We start from the raw sequence: 22,061 nt of genomic DNA, 5'->3' as shown, positions 1-22,061 counted from the left end.
AACAGTAGCAAAATTACAGTTATGAAGTAGCCATGAAAATAATTTTATGGTTGGGGGTCACCACAACATGAGGAACTGTGTTAAAGGGTCACAGCATTAGGAAGGTTGAGAACCACTGCCTTAAATAATGTTCCACAAGGGTGAATCCTGAAGTTGCAAAGGCTAGAGGGAAGACACCACTCTGTGTCAAAGCTACACAAAAAGTAGAACAGGAAGTTGACCTTTGAATGACTTGAGCCAATTAGCCCCTTTGCTTTCAAGCTCTTGTCATGAGCACAGGGCTACCCTCCCTCTGTGGGAGACCTGCAAACAGAATTAGTAAAGGAAGTGGAGGACAGGTGCTCTACTAGCAACTATTCTAGCTGAACACTGGAGGCAAACAATGTGAAATAATTAACGGAAAGGGTCTAATGTTCCTATATTACACTAGAGGCCCAGTGCACAAATTTCATGCACGGGTAGGGTCCCTAGGCCTGGCTGGGGCCTTCCTTTGTTCCACGCCTCCCCCTGGTGGTCAGCACATGTCACAGTGAGCGCTGGAACTCCCAGTCTCCTGGTCAAACTCCCGAGGGGACACTTTGCATATCAGGCTTGTATCCTATCTAATAAAAGAGAAACATGGTAATTAGCTGTACCTCCGCTACCCTTCCCATTGGCTAATCAGGGTGATATGCAAATTAACTGCCAGCCACTATGGTGGCCGGCAGCCAGGCAGCTTGAAGTGAACACGGAGGCTTGCTTGCTTCAGTGACGGAGGAAGCTAAGGTTCCCCGCCTGCCTGCTGGGCTCTGAGCTGCTCTCTAATAAACATTGTTACAAATATAGAAGCTAAAAAAAAACCCAGAAACCTACTTTCAGTCAGCCGGGATCTCAGAGCTGGAGTCGCAACAAAGTTTCAAATACAAAAGGTAAACAAAGTCCAGAAACCTGCTTTCAGCAGCCAAGGTCTGAGCTAAAGCCGGCTCTCAGCTCCAGTGACAGCCATAGAAGTAAATAAATCCAAGAATAAAAAAAAAAAAAAAGGAAAAAAGGAGAGGTTGGGAGCTTCAGGCACCTGCCAGCCTAAAAACGGCCCTCATCCCCTCACCCAGACTGGCCAGGCACACCAGTGGGGACCCCCACCCTGAAGGGTGTGTGACCAGCTGCAAACAGCCATCAGCCCCTCACCCAGGCTGGCCAGGCACCCCAGTGGGGACCCCCACCCTGATCCAGGACACGCTTCAGGGCAAACCAGCTGGCCCTCACCCGTGCACCAGGCCTCTATCCTATATAGTAAAAGGGTGATATGCCTCCCAGCACTGGGATCAGCAGAGCAGCAAGGCTCCCTGGCCCCTGGAGCAGCGTGAAAGGGGACAGCGCCCAACCCCCCTGATGGCCCTGCGGTTCTGTGTGTGACAGGGGGTGGGGCCACAACCTCCCTATCCGCCCTGCTCTGTTCGTGACAGGGGGGAGCTCCCCAAACCCCTAATCGGCCCTGCTCTGTGCGTGACAGTGGGGAGCTCCCCAACCCCCTGATCGGCCCTGCTCTGTGCGTGACAGGGGGGAGCTCCCCAACCCCCTGATCGGCCCTGCTCTGTGCGTGACAGGGGGGAGCTCCCCAACCCCCTGATGGGCCCTGCTCTGTGTGTGACAGGGTACAGAGTCCTAATCCCCGATGGGCCCTGCTCTGTGCGTGACGGGGCAGCGCCCCAAACCCCTGATCAGCTGGCTCTGTATGTGACAGGGGTGGCACCACAACCCCCTGATCTGCCCTGCCTTGAGTGTGACAGGGGGAGGCGCCCCAACCCCCCAATCGGCCCTACCCTGAGCGTGACTGAGGGTGGCATTGCAACCTCCCAATCCGCCCTGCTCTGTGCATGACAGGGGGCGACACTCCAACTCCCCAATTGGCCCTGCTCTGAGCCCGACCAGGGGCTGCACCTAGGGATTGGGCCTGCCCTCTGCCACCCGGGAGCAGGCCTAAGCCAGCAGGTTGTTATCTCCCGAGGGGTCCCAGACTGCGAGAGGGCACAGGCCGGGCTGAGGGAACCCCCTCCCCCCCCAAGTGCACAAATTTTTGTGCACCGGGCCTCTAGTGTGTGTGTGTGTGTGTGTGTATATATATATATGTGTGTGTGTGTGTGTGTGTGTATTTATATAGAAAATGCCTAGCCAAAACCGGTTTGGCTCAATGGATAGAGCGTTGGCCTGCGGACTGAAAGGTCCCAGGTTCGATTCCGGTCAAGGGCATGTACCTGGGTTGCGGGCATATTCCCAGTAGGGGATATGCAGGAGGCAGCTGATCGATGTTTCTCTCTCATCGATGTTTCTAACTCTCTATCTCTCTCCCTTCCTCTCTGTAAAAAATCAATAAAATATATTTAAAAAAAAAAAAAAGAAAAAAAAAGAAAATGCCTACACACTAGTGCAGCCGTGGGCAAACTATGGCCCGCGGGCCGAATCCGGCCCGTTTGAAATGAATAAAACTAAAAAAAAAAAAAAAAAAAAAAAAAAAAGACTACCCTTTTATGTAATGATGTTTACTTTGAATTTATATTAGTTCACACAAACACTCCATCCATGCTTTTGTTCCGGCCCTCCAGTCCAGTTTAAGAACCCATTGTGGCCCTCAAGTCAAAAAGTTTGCCCACCCCTGCACTAGTGTCACTCGCCCCCATAAACAGCATGAAAGAGCGAGCTTGCCAACTGCATGCCCAGCACAGATGCAAGATGAACTGAGGAGGTAAAGTTGGGAAGTGGCTTCTAGAAGGGCTGGCCTTAAGAAGAAGAGGGCAGTTAGCTAGCTACTTAGAGATCACCTGTAGGAAAGAGAATGTGGCCACTACCCCACAGCCCAACCTGGACTAGGACAGGTACCTGACGGCAAAAGGGGACCGGAGAGCTAAGTTGGCATGGGGGAGGGGATATCAAAATAAGCCAGCGAGCAGACAAGAAGTCCCCAGTCCCCAGTGCATGCAAGTGGAGTTTCGATCAGCTTGGTGGGTCAGGGTACTACCCAAGAAGCCAAGTATGAGAGAAACTAAGATGGCGGCATAAACACCAGGAAATTGCTGCCTCCCACAATAACTTCAAAAAAAACAACATAAAGACAAAACGAACAGCATCCAGAACTACAGGAAAGCTGGCTGAGTGGAAATTCTACAACTAGAAGGAAAGAAAAGCACACTGAGAGCCAGAGGAGCTGCGGAAGTAAAGTGCAGAGGTACGGAGGCTCGCGCGTGCGGAAAGGGGCTGGTACCTGAGGACGCGGCTGTCTTTTTAAATCAGGAGGGAGTCACAAGCTCCCGACTGCTCTGAACTCCGGTTCCGGGAAGTCTCTGGGGACCCAGGACTCATACGGGGAGAAACTGGACTGTCTGGCAGCGGGCAGAACTCTGAACTTGAGGTCGGCAACCTCAGAGGTGCTTGCAGCAATTACACTGAGACGTGCAGCCCTCAGGGCAGGGCTGAGAATCCACCATAGCTGCTTGCTCCGCCCTTTGATTCCCTGAGACCCCGCCCCACCCAGGCTGTGGCAGAGGCTTTTGCATATGAATGCCCTGGCCCTTTGCAACCTGAAAATTACCTAACAAATTGCAGCTGGGCCAGACAGACCCAGAACTTCCAAGAGAAGGCCCAAGGCCCCACAGCAGCTTGCATTGCTTCACAGCTGGGCCTCATCAGGGTACCTCAAACTCCAAAAAAGGAAGGGGAATCTGCAGTTCTCTTCGTAGCTCCTGCTGTGTAACCTCAGGCAGAGGCTAAATTAGCACCTCCTTAGATCCAAGAGCCAGTGTACCCAGTGGTCAGAGGGGGACCATCCAGATTACAACTCCTCAGATCCATAAGGGACACACTCAGGGTGCAGTCTCAGTGAGCACCAAAGCCCCACTGAAGCAAGTCTTGCCCCAGAAGGGTGTCTCCAGCACAGAAGTTCTCCCACTGCAGACACAGCTGATTCTCACTGCCAACTGGCCTGGAGGTCAATTCCTCCCAGTGATCCTACAACAATCAAGGCATAACTACAATAAAACTGTGCAAAAAGCCCACAAGGGGGTACACCAAGAGTGTCCACCTCAGGTAACTGGGGAGGCTGAGCCACTAGGCCCTACGGGACACCTAGCACACAAAACCACTCTACCAACACAGGGAAGCATAAAAAATGCGGAGACAAAGAAACAGGTCACAAATGACAGAAATGGAGGAAAGCAAACGACTGGATATAGAGTTCAAAACCATGTTTATAAGGTTTTTCAAGAATTTTATGGAAACCGCCCATAAATTTAGTGAGGCCCTCAATAAATCTAGTGAGACCCTCGAGGATATGAAGGATCAACTAGAAATTAAGCATACACTGACTGAAATAAAGAATAATATACAGAGATCCAACAGCAGACAAGAGGATCCCAAGAATCAAGTCAAAGATTTGAAATATGAAGAAACAAAAAATACCCAACCAAAGAGAAAAAAGAAAAGAGATTCCAAAAATATGAAGATAGTGTAAGGAGCCTCTGGGACAACTTCAAGCGTACCAACATCAGAATTATAGGGGTACCAGAAGAAGAGAGAGGGCAAGATATTGAAAACCTATTTGAAGAAATAATGACAGAAAACTTCCCCTACCTGGTCAAAGAAATAGACTTACAAGTCCAGGAAGCGCAGAGAACCCCAAACAAAAGGAACCCAAAGAGGACCACACCAAGACACATCATAATTAAAATGCCAAGAGCAAAAGACAAAGAGAGAATCTTAAAAGCAGCAAGAGAAAGACAGTCAGTTACCTACAAGGGAGTACCCATACGACTGTCAGCTGATTTCTCAACAGAAACCATGCAAGCCAGAAGAGAGTGGCAAGAAATATTCAAAGTGATGAATGCCAAGAACCTACAACCAAGATTACTTTATCCAGCAAAGCTATCATTCAGAATAGAAGGTCAGATAAAGAGCTTCACAGGTAAGAAAACGCTAAAGGAGTTCATCACCACCAAACCAGCATTATATGAAATGCTGAAAGGTATTCTTTAAGAACTGGAAAAAGAAAAAGGAACTCTTACCATTTGTCACAGCATGTATGGAACTGGAGAGTGGATAAATATCACTTGATCGCACTCATTTGTGGAATATAATGAACAACATAAACTGATGAACAAGGACTGATCCAGAGAGGGAGAGGCATTGATTGGACTGTCGGGCCTTGGAGGGAAGGTAGGGGAGGGTGGGGGTAAGGGGGAAAGATCAACCAAAGGACTTATATGCAAGCATATAGGCCTAACCAATGGACACGGACAACGGGGGGGTGAGGGCATGAGCGGGGGGGGGGGGGGTGTAGTGGGTAACGTGGGGATAAGGACACAGATGTAATATCTTAATCAATAAAAAATATATTAAAAAAAAAAAAAAGAAGCCAAGTATGACCAGAGGTGTGGGTAGGGGATGGAGCTGAAGATACCAGCAGGGCAGAGGAGCCACCTACTGGGCCCTCAGTGAGCCACAATCACACACACAGCAGTCCTTTATCAGTAAATCAGCTGACTGCTGACATGTGCACCAAAATACCCTCCACCACAGACCCTAGGCCAGCCACCTACAACATCACTCTGTGCACACAGCAGCTATGAGGCTGACCCATCAGAGGTGTGTCCTGGAAAAAGCATCACCTACTTCCTAACCCTAACGAATGAAACCCAGGGGAGAGGAGTGTCCAGGAAGGGTCTGGTTTGTCACATGACCAAAAAAAGCCAAAGATCCCAACGTGGCATTTGAACAGTATCTCCTAGGAACACTGAACCAGGGATCTAAGATCACGAGCCATTTTTTCTCTGTCAGGGGTAAAAAATGCCAGCCGCCGAAACCGGTTTGGCTCAGTGGATAAAGCGTCGGCCTGCGGACTGAGGGGTCCCGGGTTCGATTCCGGTCAGGGGCATGTACCTTGGTTGTGGGCGCATCCCCAGTGGGGAGTGTGCAGGGGGCAGCTGGTCGATGTTTCTCTCTCATCGATGTTTCTAGCTCTCTATCTCTCTCCTTTCCTCTCTGTAAAAACTCAATAAAATAAAAAATAAAAATAAAATAAAAAAAACGCCAGCCGAGAAACAAAAAGGAAGAATCACCTCATACCCTTTCCTCAGAAAGTTTAAGAGAAACACAAAGCATTTCCTTCTGGCCTGAATAAAAAGGTCTACAGAGTGACCAGCTTCCAGAGTGCCTGGCTGGTGTGGCTCAGTGGTTGAGTGTCAACCTATAAACCAGGAAGTCACGATTCAATTCCCAGTCAGGGTACAAGCCTGGGTTGCAGGCTCCATCCATAGTAGGGGGCATGCAGGAGGCAGCTGAGCTATGATTCTCATCCCTGATGTTTCTGTATCTCTCTCTGCCTTCCTCTCTGAATAAATATGGCACAGTACCTGCCTCCTCAGTTGCTGTACAGATTAAATGAGTCTTTAACACACAAGGAGTGCTGAAAAGTAGAGCACTCAATACCTACCCAGCGTTGACCGCCAGTTCCCAAGATCAGTCCTTTGCACAGGATAATCAACAAGCATTGAGCACCCAGTTGCTATGAAGTCCTACATACATGGGGAGGAACTCATGGTCCACTACCAGCTTGTAATCCAAGGAGAACATGAATAACAAGACGTATTATCAGCAGGAATGTAGGTTTTAAGTCATGTGCGGTACCTGGGGAAACTGTCTTGGATTAAAGCAGGAAAGGTTTCTGGAAAAGGGAGGGAGTGAGGTGGAGGTGGCAACAAACGGTACAAAGGTTCCAGCCCTAGGTGTCATACACAGACAAGAAAGGTCAGCGTGCAGGTTTAAGTAGATACTATTTGGATGACAAGACATAACTTCAATTCAAAGCATGACTAGATTAGCTCTGTCCTTGAATTTTCTCAAAAAACAGCTACTCAAAGTACACCTGTCATTATGTGGGAGTTCCTGAATGTTTCTGATCATAAAAATGGATCCTGACAGAAAAAAGATTAGGAGCAGCTAGGCTAGAAATTTTAAGGGGGAAAAGGTTATAGGAACTGAGCAGGAAGACTGCTGTCGTTAAGCCCACTGGCTTCTGAGCTAACACTAACCAGCACTGGGTTTAGGCCCAAATTCCAACAGCCTCCTCTTCAATATTGGACAGACCTTCCCTAAAATGAAGTTCAGAGAAGCAACCAGGATGCGATTCACTCCACACAGTCCCTGGCCCATAGTATGTGCTCAGTAAATGGCAGTTGTTCACTTCATAGCCTCCAATGAAGACAGGAAACTTCGTTGCAGTCCTAGGGGCATTCCAAGGCTTTGAACTCCATCTGTCTGGCAGTGGCACCTCACCTGACATGATCCTTCTCCTTTATTGCAGGTTCCACATGCAGTCACAGAACCTCTAGGAACTCATATATCAGGAGTCTCTGGGTCCAGACAGAGGGCCTGGGTGTGTCTGTACCCCAACCTGATATGGTAGTCCCAAATTGTCTCCAGCCAGCTCTGGCAATAATCAAGAGCTCCCCAAAGTACTGTAGGGCCTCACTCCCGGGAACTCCTGCCACCCAGAGTAAACCTAACACCGGGGTACAACAGCACTTCAAATACTTGAAATCAGCTCCCAGGCTCTTCACAGAACCTGACACCTGCCCCCTTCCCATCCCACTGCTGAGGGGAAAAACTACTCAAGACTTGCCAGCTATTCCTCCAAACTCTCTGATCCCCTAGGATCAGAGATGAACCAAAAACTGACTTCCTTCACCCGACTATAAAACTTTTCATTCTGAAAACTCAAAATGATGAAGTACTCTAGAAAGCCATTTCTCACACTCTTAAGAATTCTGAACAATCTTTGAACAAGACAGAACTATAAGCCTTTTAAGGCCACCTCAACCCCAGATCCCCACTCCCACCCCAAATAGTCCATGTGCACACACTATGCCTGCCCTTCTCCTTACAATGGAGGCTCCAGGTCCCTGGAACGTAAGGGCCAGGAATGTCCAGGTCTGCACCCTTTACACCCAGCACATAAGCTCTTGCTAGAAATGTTTATTCAATGGCTGAGCTACCATTTCCAGTTTTACCATATGTCTCCATAAACAGTATACCAGTTGGTGATTGAGATGTTAAGTATATTGCCCCCAAAGACCTGGAATTCATTCAAAGAGTACTTTTAAACAGCATGCACAACACTGGTAGGCCTTCCTAATGCAGGAAATGCTCCCCAGTTCATGGAATCCCTATGTCAATTTTGGTTCCATTCCACACCTGTACCCCAAGAGTGAAAAGAAGCTGTTAGAGAAGGGGGCTCTGAGCATGGGCATTCTGGGGCTGAAGTGAAAATACACTGCCTACACCGCCACCTGCTGAGCCACAATCTCAGTCTCCCATTCTGACAACTAGCTAGTGGGCCCCTGGGGGACAGCCCACCACCAGGATTAAAAAGAAAAAGCACAACAGAGGCAGCTTCCCCAGCTTCCAGAACACAATTTGCTGCGAGGGGCTGGGCAGGAGACCCACCTACTGGACTGCAATCACACAGAGAGAGCAGCCTGGGGCCTGGTTCTGGTTAAACTAGAATTCCATCTAAGAAGATGCCCACAAAGACACAGAAATCAAGCCATAGGCGAGCACAGCTACCCTCCTACACCTAACCCCGAGGTGTGTGTCCTGCCACACACATCTGTGTCCTGAGCCCAGGAGCCCAGTTGACCATGGTGCCTTTTAAAAACTGTTATCAGGACAAAAACCACTTCCCACAGGCTGATCCTGGACAGTTATCCAGGCCTTTGCAACATACTCCCGCAGGACACATGCCCAGGTTTTGGGCTTGATACCCAGAAGGGGGCATGCAGGAAGCAGCCAATCGATGTTTCTATCTCTCTATTCCTCTCTCTCTAAAAATCAATAAAAACATCGTTTTTGGTTTTTGTTTTTTTTTTTAAAAAGGACAACACAGTCCAATTAAAGCCACTTCTGAGGACCACCCAGAGACCTCCATGAAGATGTAAGGTAAAGTCCACCTTCTTCTGAGGGAGTGTCACAACAAGGACACACACCTGCTTCATAACAGACACTTGTTACCTGTCTATTTCCCACAGTCATAACACACCACACTGTTCTCCCCATAGATCCTGGCTACAGTATAAAGAGCAAAGACAGGAATGTCACTGAATTTGGGAAACAGCGTGATCAGGCAGTGACATACTTAGATTTCATATGCTCTAATATATTGGAGAGAATCAGAACAAGCAGTCTTCCATTTTACAAGAGTCCTCTTTTCTGCAGAAATCAATGGCATTTTAAGTTAATATCAAAACTGCTGTAACCTGGAAGCAGAAAACAAGACTCATGAAAAGTTCCACGTCAGCTGGCAGCTGCCACACCACAGTGTGGTCTGGCCCAGGACTATGTCCCTAATAGTAACCTTAAGATGTTTCTGGGGCAGGCTGCCTAATATTGTCAACCTGTTAGATCTGGCATAGGTAAATCTAACCCAACTACTGGAGTCACATATAAACTTATGTGAGAGAGAAGAGGCTCCCACATCTTGTCTTATCAGCTCGAGGACACTGCCCTCTTGGGCCTCTTCAGAGCCATCTCTCCATCTTTGAAAGCAGTGTGGTAGTATTTAGAGTTGGAGGTACATCACTTAGTAACTTTGGGTACTGGGGCTGTCACCTCACATGAAGTCAGTAAGTAACAAAAGCATCTTGTCCTCTCCTGGACACAGGAGACACTCACTAAGCAGTATACCGTCACTGTACAGAAATGAGAGAGAGGTGGCTCAACTCACCTTCCTTACAGGGTTGATGAGGGGAAGTAGAAGATGCTATTAAAATGCTGTACAGCCGAAACCGGTTTGGCTCAGTGGATAGAGCGTCGGCCTGCGGACTGAAGGGTCCCGGGTTCGATTCCGGTCAAGGGCATGTACCTGGGTTGCGGGCATATCCCCAGTAGGAGATGTGCAGCAGGCAGCTGATCGATGTTTCTCTCTCATCGATGTTTCTGACTCTCTATCTCTCTCCCTTCCTCTCTGTAAAAAATCAATAAAATATATTTTAAAAAAAAAAAAAAAAAAGCTATCACACCATTTAAATAAATAAATAAATAAATAAATAAATAAATAAAATAAAATGCTGTACAGCCCTGACCGGTTTGGCTCAGTGGATAGAGTGTTGGCCTGTGGACTGAAGGGTTCCAGGTTCGATTCCGGTCAAGGGCATGTACCTTGGTTGTGGGCACATCCCCAGTGGGGGGTGTGCAGGAGGCAGCTGATCGATGTTTCTCTCTCATTGATGTTTCTAACTCTTTATGCCTCTCCCTTCCTCTCTGTAAAAAATCAATAAAATATATATATTAAAAAAATGCTATACAAAGTCCTGTGAAGTGTGCATATCTGTGTAAAACTTTGTTATTTTAGAAAGTTCACACAATGCACATTGCATTAAAAAACTTTTAAGACAATTCATGTTAGCCTCGGCTGCCCTTTCCATAACCTGAACCCTGGATCGGGAAGGAGCTTTTGGGGCACATACTCCAGTCCCCAGTTCCACTTTGCAGCCCAGGAAAACTAAGCAGCATCTTAACCTTCAGATTCCTAGGTGGGAAAATTATCCTTCTTGAGTGTGTCTCTCTGCAGAGACCCCTTGGTCACCTCCTGTTGGAACCTAATGTCTGCAGAACTGTGAAGAAGAAAGTTATGCCTGAAGTTTCCTGCTGAAGAGCCTCTGACTGCTGCAGGCATTTACACTCGTGTCCAGGGCCAGTCCAAGTCCCTCTTTCCCTCAGTGCCTCCTCTAGCCTCTCCCTGCTCTGAATATAGGGATAGTCACCTGCCTTGAGCAAGGCCTGTCTTGTGCTGTTATTCAACTTGCCATGGGGCTTCAGTATCTGCTCACCATCTCAGTCAGACCTTTACTCAGATGGCAGATAAACATTCATGTTCCTTACAGCTCTACAGAGTCCTGCATTAGAATATACAAGGGGTCCTCAAACTTTTTAAACAGGGGGCCAGCTCACTGTCCCTCAGACCGTTGGAGGACCGGACTATAGTTTAAAAAAAAACTATGAACAAATTCCTATGCACACAGCAGCGGCAAAAACAGCCGGCGGGCCGGATAAATGTTTTCGGCGGGCCACATGTGGCCCGCGGGCTGTAGTTTGAGGACCCCTGGAATATACCATACTGATCCCCTGGGCCTATAGCAGTCACAAGGGCTTTTCTATAAAAGATGGCTCAAATGCAGCTCCTCAGTCATAAGTCCAAGAAGGATCCTAGGGGTTAGTAGTCAGTTTAACCAGCATTTAGAAGGTACATCCTAATGCTTCTGCTCTAGAGAGAGAAGATAAGAAACAAACCATGCTCACAAAACTTTCATTCTGGTCGGGAAGACAAAGTCTGAACTTTTGTGAAACAAAAGTGGGAACCTAATCACCTGCTGAAGAGACTGCTGGGGTGGACTAACTCTGATTTCTGGGCAGGAAAAGACACTGCCCTCAACTTCATCTCTAATGAAGCAAGATTAAGCTGTAACAAATGTGCACACTGCACTCAAGAGAGATCGTCAATACTCTGGGAGTAAGGCTTGACTGTTCCGAAAAACTGTTAGTGTATCTGAAAAGGAGTGTAGAAGAATTACTTCAGTACTGAGTTGATGCTATAGAAATTCAAATACTCCAGAGGCTAGAATTTAGAGCAAAGAAACAACTTTCCTCTTAAGAACTCCTTTGTCAAGGAGGAGATCAGTAAATGTTACTTTGTTATTTCCCTAATTTTTCAGATACTTGGGGATATTAGGTCACTGCCCTACATTGATTTTTCAAGCAAAAGCTTTTGTTAACCATAACTGCCCATAAAGGTAAGCATTACATGACACAATTCTGTGTTGCTTCTCTCAAAAGACGTTTAATTTTAGTGTTGGCTCTTCAACTCTGTCCCCATTTTTTTTCCCATGAACATCTTAAATATGTGTCAACTAACTATCCAGAAGTGGAGTTCATAATTGGGTAAGGCAGAGAAGAGCAGCTGTATGGCAGCAATGCCTGGTTGGAGCCACCTCACTCTTACCTGGACCCAGGTCAAAAGAAAACTGCAGCCTGGCCATACTGTTGCACCTTCTCCACTAGCAACCTATTCCACCATGGTTCTGAGTTTCTATACTTGGTTTGCTCTAAGTCACGCTCTAGTCAAATGGTTATTAACAATGCTCACAAACACTAACAATGGCAGCATTTAAAGGAGGGACTTTCCTCATCACTCATATTCAAAGAGACAATTTCCCAATTCCATCCATCACACTTACTTAGTAGGACTCTATGCACACCTATCACTAGAGTCATCCAAAACAAGCCACATGAAATGTGAATTCTATGCCATGTAACAGCCATTAGCTCATATGAATGTAATGTTCCTGCACGCACCAGGATACATGAAGCTGAGATGTGTTCCCTCCTCCAGATTCTGGCTAGTACCTTTTCCTCCCCTACTCCTAGGGACCCTCTAGATTAGAGCCTTACACACAATGCAACCCCTGAGGTTGCTGCCCCACCTAATCTACAACATCATGAACACTTGTGAAAGCACTTTCTGATCCCAAAGCTCTTCTAGGTAGCATTAAGGGTCAATGCTAACATCTCAGCCACTCTCAGATTCTCCCAAAGTCACACAAGCACGTGGAATTCAAGAAATTGCACTGGGACTCCACAAAAGATGCAAAAGTCATCAAGACTTACATTTTTTATGTCACTTGCTTTATCCTCTAATATTTCAGTCTTGAGAATTATAGCAGCACCAGTTACTGCAAAAATTCTGGAAGGTTTTACATAGCTTGTGCCTACTCCACCCCCAAAACCCTAACAAAAATGTATACATTTGTTAAAGGCAATTCCCACCAAGTCAGTCTTAATGGGGCCTGAAGACCAGGGGTACTTATGACACAGAAACCAGATTAGAGAATAATAACTTCTCAGTTTCTACCAAAACTGCACAATCCAGCATGATTTAAAATACACACACAACTAAAACAGACTAAAGCATACTAAGAGCAATTAGCCAAGCTCACTTAAAGGAAAACCAAAAGCCCCAACAGTGAAAGTTACCTGGCAAGCCCAAGATGATTTTTTCTTCCATCCCCAGCATGTTAAGAAGTGATCTCAATGGCCACTTCCTGGTCTCCCAGCAAATGCAGGGACTCACTTCATACCAGGATACCATCTTCCCATTGATCAACCTGCTCCTGCTACAGGGGAAAATGACCCCCTATCGCCAGCAACCCATTGGAGAATATGTGAGAACATGATGAGTCTTTCCCTTCACACACGGAGGAAGCAGGGGGGATCCCCCTGCAAACAGTAGCCTCATTGTAGGGACATCTGAGAAAGACACCTTGGGGTTAAGCCTGACCTTCTAGGTCACAAGCCACCAGGCTGGGACCCCTAGGTAGGGGAAAGAGACAACCTAAACAGGGCTCTTGGGAGAAAGAGATAGCAAAGAATCACCCCTAATTCTCTACCAAAAAGTGGGACTCTGGCTTGGTCAGAGACGCAATGGGCAGTTAGGCCCAGAAAGGCAACATGAAGAATCCCACCTTCCCCAAGATCGTCTTCCGTTGGCTGCGACCCCAAGAGACACCCGGCAAAGGCATGGCCACTCCCAGAACCCTCTCCAGGCGCCCTGAGCACCCAGCGAGGGGCAAAACGAGAGGGGGGGGAGGGGGGGTCCCCTCCGAAGTCAATGTGCTTCCAGCCAGGAGAAGAGGGAAGGACTTCCCTGCTCACCCAGAAGACCGAAACACAGGTGGCAAGGGCTCCCCGAATTATACCTAGGACACCAGTTGCTCCACAGCCTTTCTCCCTCCCCTCCCCCACGCCGGGAGGGTTTCCCGGGGGTCTCGGGTCTCGGGGGAAGGGCAAGGCGGGTAAGCCCAGTCAGGAGCAGCAAGGGCCGTAGAGCTGGAGCAGGAAGGGAGGCAAAGCTCTGGCCTCAGATCCGGTCTGCTCCCTTCACCCAGGCCGCACGGAAGCCTCGGCCTCACGTACCAAGCGCTCCGGGTCTGGGCCTGGGGGGCGAAAGGCTGGGATGGCAGCGGCCCTCGGGGACAGGTGGGCCTCAGACGGGTCCCGGAAGCCCGGAGGATGAGGGATACTGGGGAAGGGGAGGGTCCCGGGCCCACGAGGCCTCGGTCCCGGCCCGCGCGGGGGGTACATACGTTGCTTTGGGGGTCGATGGCCTGCAGCAGCCGGTCCCTGATCTGCTGCGGAGACGACGGAGCCGCTGTCATTGCCTGGGCGAGGCGGGGGGGGAGCGGCCAGGCCAGCGGGCGGGCGGGCTGAGACGGGGGACGAGGGTCACTCACTCGCCGGCCTCCGAGAGCGGAGCCTCATGTTCCCCGCGGCGCTGGAGGATGAGGGGGCGCGCGGGGTGGCGGAGAGGGAGCCGGGCCTCGGGCTCGGGCCCGGGGCGCCGCCGCCACCGGAGGAGGAGGAGGAGCCGCCGGAGCCGCCGCCGCTGCTGCCGCCGCCTCGAGAACCAAACTCCAGTGAGCTGCCTCGGCGCGGAGCACTCTGGGTAACCCGCGCCGCACGCAGCGTCGGCGCCACGCTGAGGAGATTGGGAGATGGGGCGGGCGGAGACGCCAGGCCTGGGCGGGGCCACGCGCGAGCCACGCCCCGCGCCTGAACGCAGGCGCACGCAGGCGCACTCGCCGCAACCCAGGGCCGCCCCACCCCCAACCTGGGGAGCCGTTGGGAGGCGGTTGGGCGGGGCAACGGCCGCAGCTTGAAGGCCCCGCCCCCAGCTGTGTCGTAGGCGGAGGTTCCCGACGGAAACCCGCGACGTGCGCGGAGTCCTTGAACCCAGCGCTGTGAGGACCTCCTCGGGGGAGAAAAACCTTCCCCTCACTGACGGAGGTGACAGGGGTCGTGGGCGGGAGACACTGCCAAGTTTTCCGAGCCCAGGGGTCCTTCCTAGCCTCTCGATCGGCGTTCTTGGGGGCGAGGGAGACAAACGTCCACTTAGTGATGCGCGTGTGAGGGTCTACCGAGGGGCGCGGAGGACCGCCCCCGCCCGCGTCTCTGCGCACCCCACAGGGCGGGGGTTTGCAGCGCCTCGCTGGCCTGAGTTTCGAAAGCTGAGACCGAGACGCGTCTCTCGGAGGAGCCGCCACCCCAGCTGGGATAGCTTCAGCCCTGAGCCGCCCCTGTGGTTGCAAACCTGTGCCCCAGTGACATCGGGACCGGATCGCTCTGGTCGGGCCGTCCTGGTCCTGGCGGGGTGCTGGGCAGCATGCCTGGTCTCTGCTCCTCCCGCGGAGGCCACCAGAAAGGTGTCCAGGGGCCGGCGGAATCGCCCCTGGCTTTACGAGACCCACCCTGCTTGGCGTGGAGGCTGGAAAACAAACCCGCATTTTATGCGCCAACCAGTTCCTCCTAAAGGAGGAAACTACGGCCCAAGGTCACCGGAGTTAAAGGTCAAATCCAGAATTGCTACTGTCCGGGCTCCCTTTCCCGCCCCCGCCCGCTGCCGCCGTCTTTTCTGGAAGCTGTTAGAAACACTATTGTGAGAAAGGGGTGGGAAGGCAGGCTGAGTGGATTATTAGCCGTGGCCTCGGGAGAAATAACTTTTTTGGTTGTTACCGGAAAACCTCGATTTAAAACAGGCGAGAGGCAGCTGATGAGAACCACATGTGCGTCTTGGGTCTGCCATACACCTGTTAGTCTTGCATTTGTTATTTGCAAAAACGGCTGCTTCTGCACATGTGAAAAGTTTTACATCACACTTGTAGGAGAAAATAAACATGGGCAAAATACTTCGTTCAGTCACTCTCCGTAGAATGAGCTGCTTTGTGTACATGGTCCAAGTTGGAAACCTGCCCACTTGGAAATATTCTTTATCTCATTTAAGATAAGCAAAATAAACAAACTCTCAAAAAGAAAGAAAGAAGAGCTCTCCCCCAAGTATAATCTAGTCCTGACTCTCCTTTTAATTTCTACATGTATACAGTATCTTTTAATCAACGATTGTACCAAAATAAGCAATGTTTTGCATGGGTCAGGTTATTTAAGAAAACTGGAAAGCACTCACCTACTCTTTATTTTTGTGTTTTTTAATATTTTAAGTTTTTCCCCCCCTCTAAGCCCTCTTCCCCCTATCACAGATGTCCATGTCCATCAGGGTTTTTTTTGTTTGTTTGTTTTTTCTCAAACCCTCCACCCCCTTAATCACCTCCCACCAGAGTTGTCTGCCTGCCTTCTATCTTCGAGTCTGTCTCTATTTTGCTTGGTAGTTCAGATTGTTCATTAAATCCCACGTAAGGCCCAGCCAGAGTGGGTCAGTGGTTGAGTGTGGACCAATTCGGATTCCCAGTTCTGGGCACATGCCAGGGTCGCAGGCTTCATCCACAGTAGGGGGCGTGCAGGAGGCAGCTGATCAATGATTCTCATCATTGATGTTTCTCTCTCCCTCTCTCTAACATCAATAACATTTTTTAAAAATTCCACATGAGTGAAATCATATGGTATTGTCTTTCTCTGAATTATTTTACTTAGCATAATGTTCTCCAGGTCCATGTTATCGCAAAGGGTAACATTCCCTTCCTTTTTACAGCAGAGTAGTAGTCCATTGTGTCAATTTACCACAGCATTTTTACCCACTCATCTGATGGACTACTTGATCTGTTTCCAAATATTGTAAATAACACTGCAGTGAACATAGGGGTACATATATTCTTTTGAATTAGTGTTTCGGTTTTCTTTGGATACATTCCCTGAAGTAGAATCACTGGGTAATAAGGCAGTTCCATATGTAATTTTTTCAGTTAACTCCATACTGCTTTCCACAGTGACTCCACCTATTTGCATCTAACCCAGGGGTGGGCAAACTTTTTGACTCGAGGGCCACAATGGGTTCTTAAACTGGACCGGAGGGCCGGAACAAAAGCATGGATGGAGTGTTTGTGTGAACTAACTAAATTCAAAGTAAACATCATTACATAAAAGGGTACGGTCTTTTTTTTTTTTTTTAGTTTTATTCATTTCAAACTGGCCGGATCCGGCCCGCGGGCTACTGTAGTTTGCCCACGGCTAAAACCAAAGGTTCTCTTTTCTCTCACTTGTTTGTTGATTTATTGATGATAGCCATTCTGATAGGTGTGAAGTGACATCTCATTATAGTTTTAATTTGCATTTTTTTTTTTTTTGGTGATTAGAGACAGCATTTTTTTCATATGTCTATTGGCCATCTGCAGGTTCTCTTAAGAGAAGTGTCTATTCAAGTCTTTTGCCCATTTTTTTAATTAGATTGTTTGCGGTGTTGAGTTTCATAAGTTCATCAATTTTGGAATGTAACGCCTTATCAGATATATCATTGTTACCTACTCTTTTTAAACGAAGACGAAACAGCCTGGCCGGTGTGGCTCAGTGGTTGAGCATCAACCCAGGAGCCAAGTGGTCACTGGTTCAATCCCAGTTAGGGCACATGCCTAGGTTATGGACTCAATCCCCAGTAGGGGGCATGTAGGAGGCAGCCAATCCATGTTCCTCTCTCATCAGTGTTTCTATTTCTCTATCCCTCTCAAATGAATATTAAATATAATAAATATACACATGAGGATGTATATGAACACACAGTTTTATTCCACATTTAACATACAGCAGGTCCTTGAGTAATGTTATAATGAAAAGGTTTTTGTCATAATGATGATATGCCATAGGAACTTAATTCTTGTTTATATCAGTTAACCTGTGGTAAGACTGGTTATACATTGTTTCTTTCAAAGTTGAAGAGCCTGCCCTGGCCAGTACCACTTGGTTGAGATTTGTCTGTGCACCGAAAGGTCACCAGTTCCATTCCAGGTCAGGGTACATGCCCAGGTTTCCGGTTCAGTCGGGTGTCTACAGGGGGCAACCGATCAATGTTTCTCTCTCACATTGATGTGTCTTTCTTCCTCTCCCTTCCTTTATCTAAAATCAATAAAAACTTAAAGTTGCAGAACCTATCCACAACATTGAGGACTTACTGATATACAACATACGCTTGTCATGGTAAAGATCACCACTAAACGGAATCTTGAAAATTTTAGCAGCCTCTCTAAGGGTCTGTGATAGATACTGTAGTTCACCTGGCCACCTTTCTGCTTTGAAGAAGAGATATTTGAAATGTTACCCAAAAGTGGGGCTCAAGGTAAATCCTCTTGCTGTAATATCCTCAGAGATATATCCCTTAAATTATTTAGAGAGAGCACTGGCCTCACCATTCTGAGAGGATAAGATCCTTTGTGTTTGGAATGTCCTTAGAAAAACTCTCATCTTTTAGCAAGGTGGCCCCCAAAGACTAGGGGGAGGAATGGCTAAGTCCATGACTTGCTCTTCCCATGGAAGTGGCTAGGAAGATCGTTTCAGGAGCTTGAGGGCAGAGCATACCCAGGCCATCTTGGCAGTGAGGGAGTGGAAGCCATGAGCAGGTCAGCTACCACAACTGCACAGGACCAGTCTTCAACAGCGACACCATGTGGTGGCAAGGAGCAACAACAGGAACGCACTGGGCAGACTCCTGAAGTGAAAGCAGCTGTGCCTTTTTAGACACAAACCCCTTAGAAATGGGCAATTTATTTTAGTTTTTTCTGGCACCAGAGTTTAAGGCTTTTAATTTGTCTCAAAGTTGCTGAAGCCAAATCATGATAAAACATTCTGCCTTCCTTTATACCCCAACACACAAAAAACTACTTGTAGGGAAAAAATTGGTTTTGGCCCTAACCGGTTTGGCTCAGTGGATAGAGTGTCGGCCTGCGGACTCAAGGGTCCCAGGTTCGAGTCCAGTCAAGGGCATGTACCTTGGTTGCAGGCACATCCCCAGTAGGGGGTGTGCAGGAGGCAGCTGGTCGATGTTCCTCTCTCATCGATGTTTCTAACTCTCCCTCTCCCTTCCTCTATGTAAAAAAATCAATAAAATATATTTAAAAAATTGGTTTTGTACATGGGAAGAAACAATATAAATTCAGGACTTACAGATAAGGGTTAGCTCTATCATTCATTTCTTTAAAAAGTTTATATGAATATCCAGTCAAAACTAACAGGGTATCTTTGAAACATTCTCTAAACTGATTTCTAAGTAGACCACAGGACTGTATCCTGTCTTTCAAATGGAAGAGGGAAAGAGATGGAAGAAACTATTCAAACTTCGTCTTCTTTCCTCATGGCTTATAGTCTCCTCCTCCTCTGCCTCCTAGAAGGAGAGGGTAGGCAATTTAAAGGAGAGGAAATTACTGGACTTACGCCAATAATGTATGTGAGCACTCCAGTGATTAATAGGAAAAACAAATGTAAGCAAATCTACCACCCCACTTTGACCATCTGTTAGCTCTGAGTTTAACAGTCTGGTGGACATTTTTAAGAAACATTTTCTCATATATTAACTCATTCAACCATAACAATGATCTCAGAAGTACCTAAAGATGGGTTTCAGAGTTCTGCTTGGCTTTGCAGCAAGTCCTATTTACTGTAAAAGTGAAACCAATTTCAACTGGTTTTGAAAAGCACTGAAGTGTCATTGCTTTTAGAAAGGATTTCAACGATAGAAGGGGGAACTCAACTTTAAAAAAATTTTTTTTTTTATTGATTTCAGAGAGGAAGGGAGAGAGAGAGAAAGAAACAGCAATAATAAGAGAATCATTGATTGGCTGCCTCCTGTGTGCCCCACTGGGGATCGAGCCTGCTACCCGGGCAAGTGCCGCAACTGGGAATCGAACCGTGACCTCTTGGTTCATAGGTCGATGTTCAATCACTGAACCACACCAGCCGGGCAGAGAACTCAATTTTTATTGTGCCTCCAAGTAGGGGTATACAAAGATGAACGAAGCCTGCTCCTGAGGAACTAGTTTTGAAGCCAACCACTGGAATCGGGTTGGGCCCATTAATACAAAACTCTAATTGTACTGTCCAGAAAAGGGCAGCAGGAGTCCCAAGGTGGGAAAAAGCCATCTGGAAAGGAGGACCTGGAAAGATGTTTGACAGGGAGGCATTTCAACTGAGAGCATTCATACCCTCTGACCCAGTGTTTCACAACTTCCAGAAATGTTTCCAAAGGAAGCAATCAGATGCAGACAAATGTGTATGTTCAAGGGTGTTCACAGAAGCGTCATTATAAGAAGAGTAGAAGCAACAAGTGTTGGGAATATATAAACACACTTGGGGTCAATTTGTGAAAATGGAAAGGTTATGTACTAGGAGAGACCACAGGATTTTATAACTCCAACTGGGGTAGTGGTCTTGTCTTATGGGTGTGTATGCACGTGCAGAAATTCATCAAGCTGTATGTTATTGTATAAACTTTGAAAAGAACATATATAGTTTTAGATGGAGAAATAGTAGCTAACCTAGCCATTAGAAACCAGTATTGAAAAATATACAAAAATCCAATTTCATATTAAGTGATAAAATGCAACATAAACTATGTACTTTACCTTAATTTTAGTTTTATTAAATATACATATCTATAATAATAAAAGCATAATATGCTAATTAGGCCAGACAGCTGAACAACCTTCCGGACAACCTTCTGGTCGAAGCTGCGGCTGCGAGGGCTGAGCCCCTTGCACGAATTTCATGCATCGGGCCTCTAGTGTGTGAGTGTGTGTGTGTGTATGTTGCATAGAAAAAATATTGGAAGGAAAGAAACCAAAATATTCATAGCAATTGTCTCTGACAGAATTACAGGTGATTTTTCTTCTGACACATTTTTCTTGTTGTTAATCCTCACCTGAGGATATTTTTTCCATTGCTTTTTTCAGAGAGTGAAAGGGAAGGAGGGGAAGAGAGAGAGAAACGAAGATGTGAGAGATCCACATAGACTGGTTGCCTCCAGCACATGCCCTAAGGTGGGGGGGAATCGACCTGAGACCCTCTGGTACATGGGCAAACGCTCTAACCACTGAGCTCACCAGCCAGGGTCTTCTGACACTTTTGCCGGCAATTCCGCATTTTCTAAAATGAACATGTGGTGCCTAGTCACCTCATCCAGTGCCAGGGTTATTCTGACCTCTAGTATTCTCTAATGCAGATCAGAAGTGTGCTCATTAGCTTCCAATTCCTGAAGATGGATTCGCTACCAGGCTGATTGATGAATGTCAATCTAAGTCCTAACAGCTTGTGTTTCCCTACTACCCCAGTTTTGTATTACTAAGAATAATAACTACAGGGAGTAACATTTATTGAGTACCTATTACATGTCAGGTTCTCTGTTAAGGGCTTTATATGAGGACCCTGATGAAAGCCTCCTTTACAGTCTTTGCTCGTCCAACTCTGAGTGAATGTTGGATGTTTTGCAACAGAAATATCATTCTGATGAGCTTGTGCTAGCCCAGACACCTTGAGGTGCCCTGTCACACACAGGACATGCAGCTGGAAAGTGGGAGACGTTCACAACTTCCAGAAATGTTTCCAAAGGAACATTTTGGGAACTGGCTCTGGTGCCCAGGCTTTGGGACAGGCTACAGCAGTGAGGACCTACTGTGTGCTGGGCACACGCCACCTGGCTTGCACCAGGAATGAAGGGGCCATAAATCAAGGATGCAGCAGCTCTAAAAGCTGAAAAAGGCAAGGAATCTGATTCTTCACCACAGCCCCCAGAATGAACCAGCTCTGCCAACCCTTGATTGCAGCCCAGTGACACCCATTTTGGATTTCTGGGTTCCAGATCTGTAAGATAGTAAATTCATGCTGTGTTAAGCTGTGACGTTGGTGGCCATTTGTTACAGCTGCCCAATGAAACTAAGCAGGTCCTTGACTAAAAAGGCATATCCCTTCTCCTTTACATGTAGCACTGCCCAGTCAGAGTTTTCTGCAATGAAATGAGCTTGAAATGTAGCTACTCTGCCTGAGAGATTGGGGTTTTAGTGGTCAGAGCGTCGACCCACACATCGAAGGGTTGCAGGGTGGATGGGGGAGGCAACCGAATCGATGTTTCTCTCATACTCATACAAGTTTCTCTCTCTCTCTCTCTCCCCCCCCCTTCCTCCCTCCCTCTCCCCCATTCTCTCCCCTCTTTCCTACCTCCCACTAGCTCCAAAAATCAATGGATAAAATATACTCAGGTGAGAATTAACAACAAAAGT

General features: G+C 47.6%; 1 protein-coding gene across 2 annotated transcripts in view; it reads right to left on the bottom strand.

The window, feature by feature from the left end:
- Positions 1 to 14,494, bottom strand: part of MED26 (mediator complex subunit 26) — a 47,917-nt gene extending 33,423 nt beyond the window's left edge. Inside the window, exon 1 of one of the 2 annotated variants that reach the window (XM_081091382.1) lies at positions 14,163 to 14,494. In XM_081091382.1, coding sequence (XP_080947508.1) covers positions 14,163 to 14,234 — 72 coding nt within the window. In that variant the 5' untranslated portion in view covers positions 14,235 to 14,494. Of the gene's footprint in view, positions 1 to 13,053; positions 13,222 to 14,162 lie in introns of those variants that run through there. The other variant, XM_081091383.1, reaches the window with a different exon arrangement.
- Positions 14,495 to 22,061: the final 7,567 nt, after the last annotated feature.

The sequence above is a fragment of the Myotis nattereri genome (assembly GCF_964212035.1).
Source record: "Myotis nattereri genome assembly, chromosome: 5".
NCBI lineage: Eukaryota > Metazoa > Chordata > Mammalia > Chiroptera > Vespertilionidae > Myotis > Myotis nattereri.
This window is presented reverse-complemented; position numbering and strand designations above follow the sequence as displayed.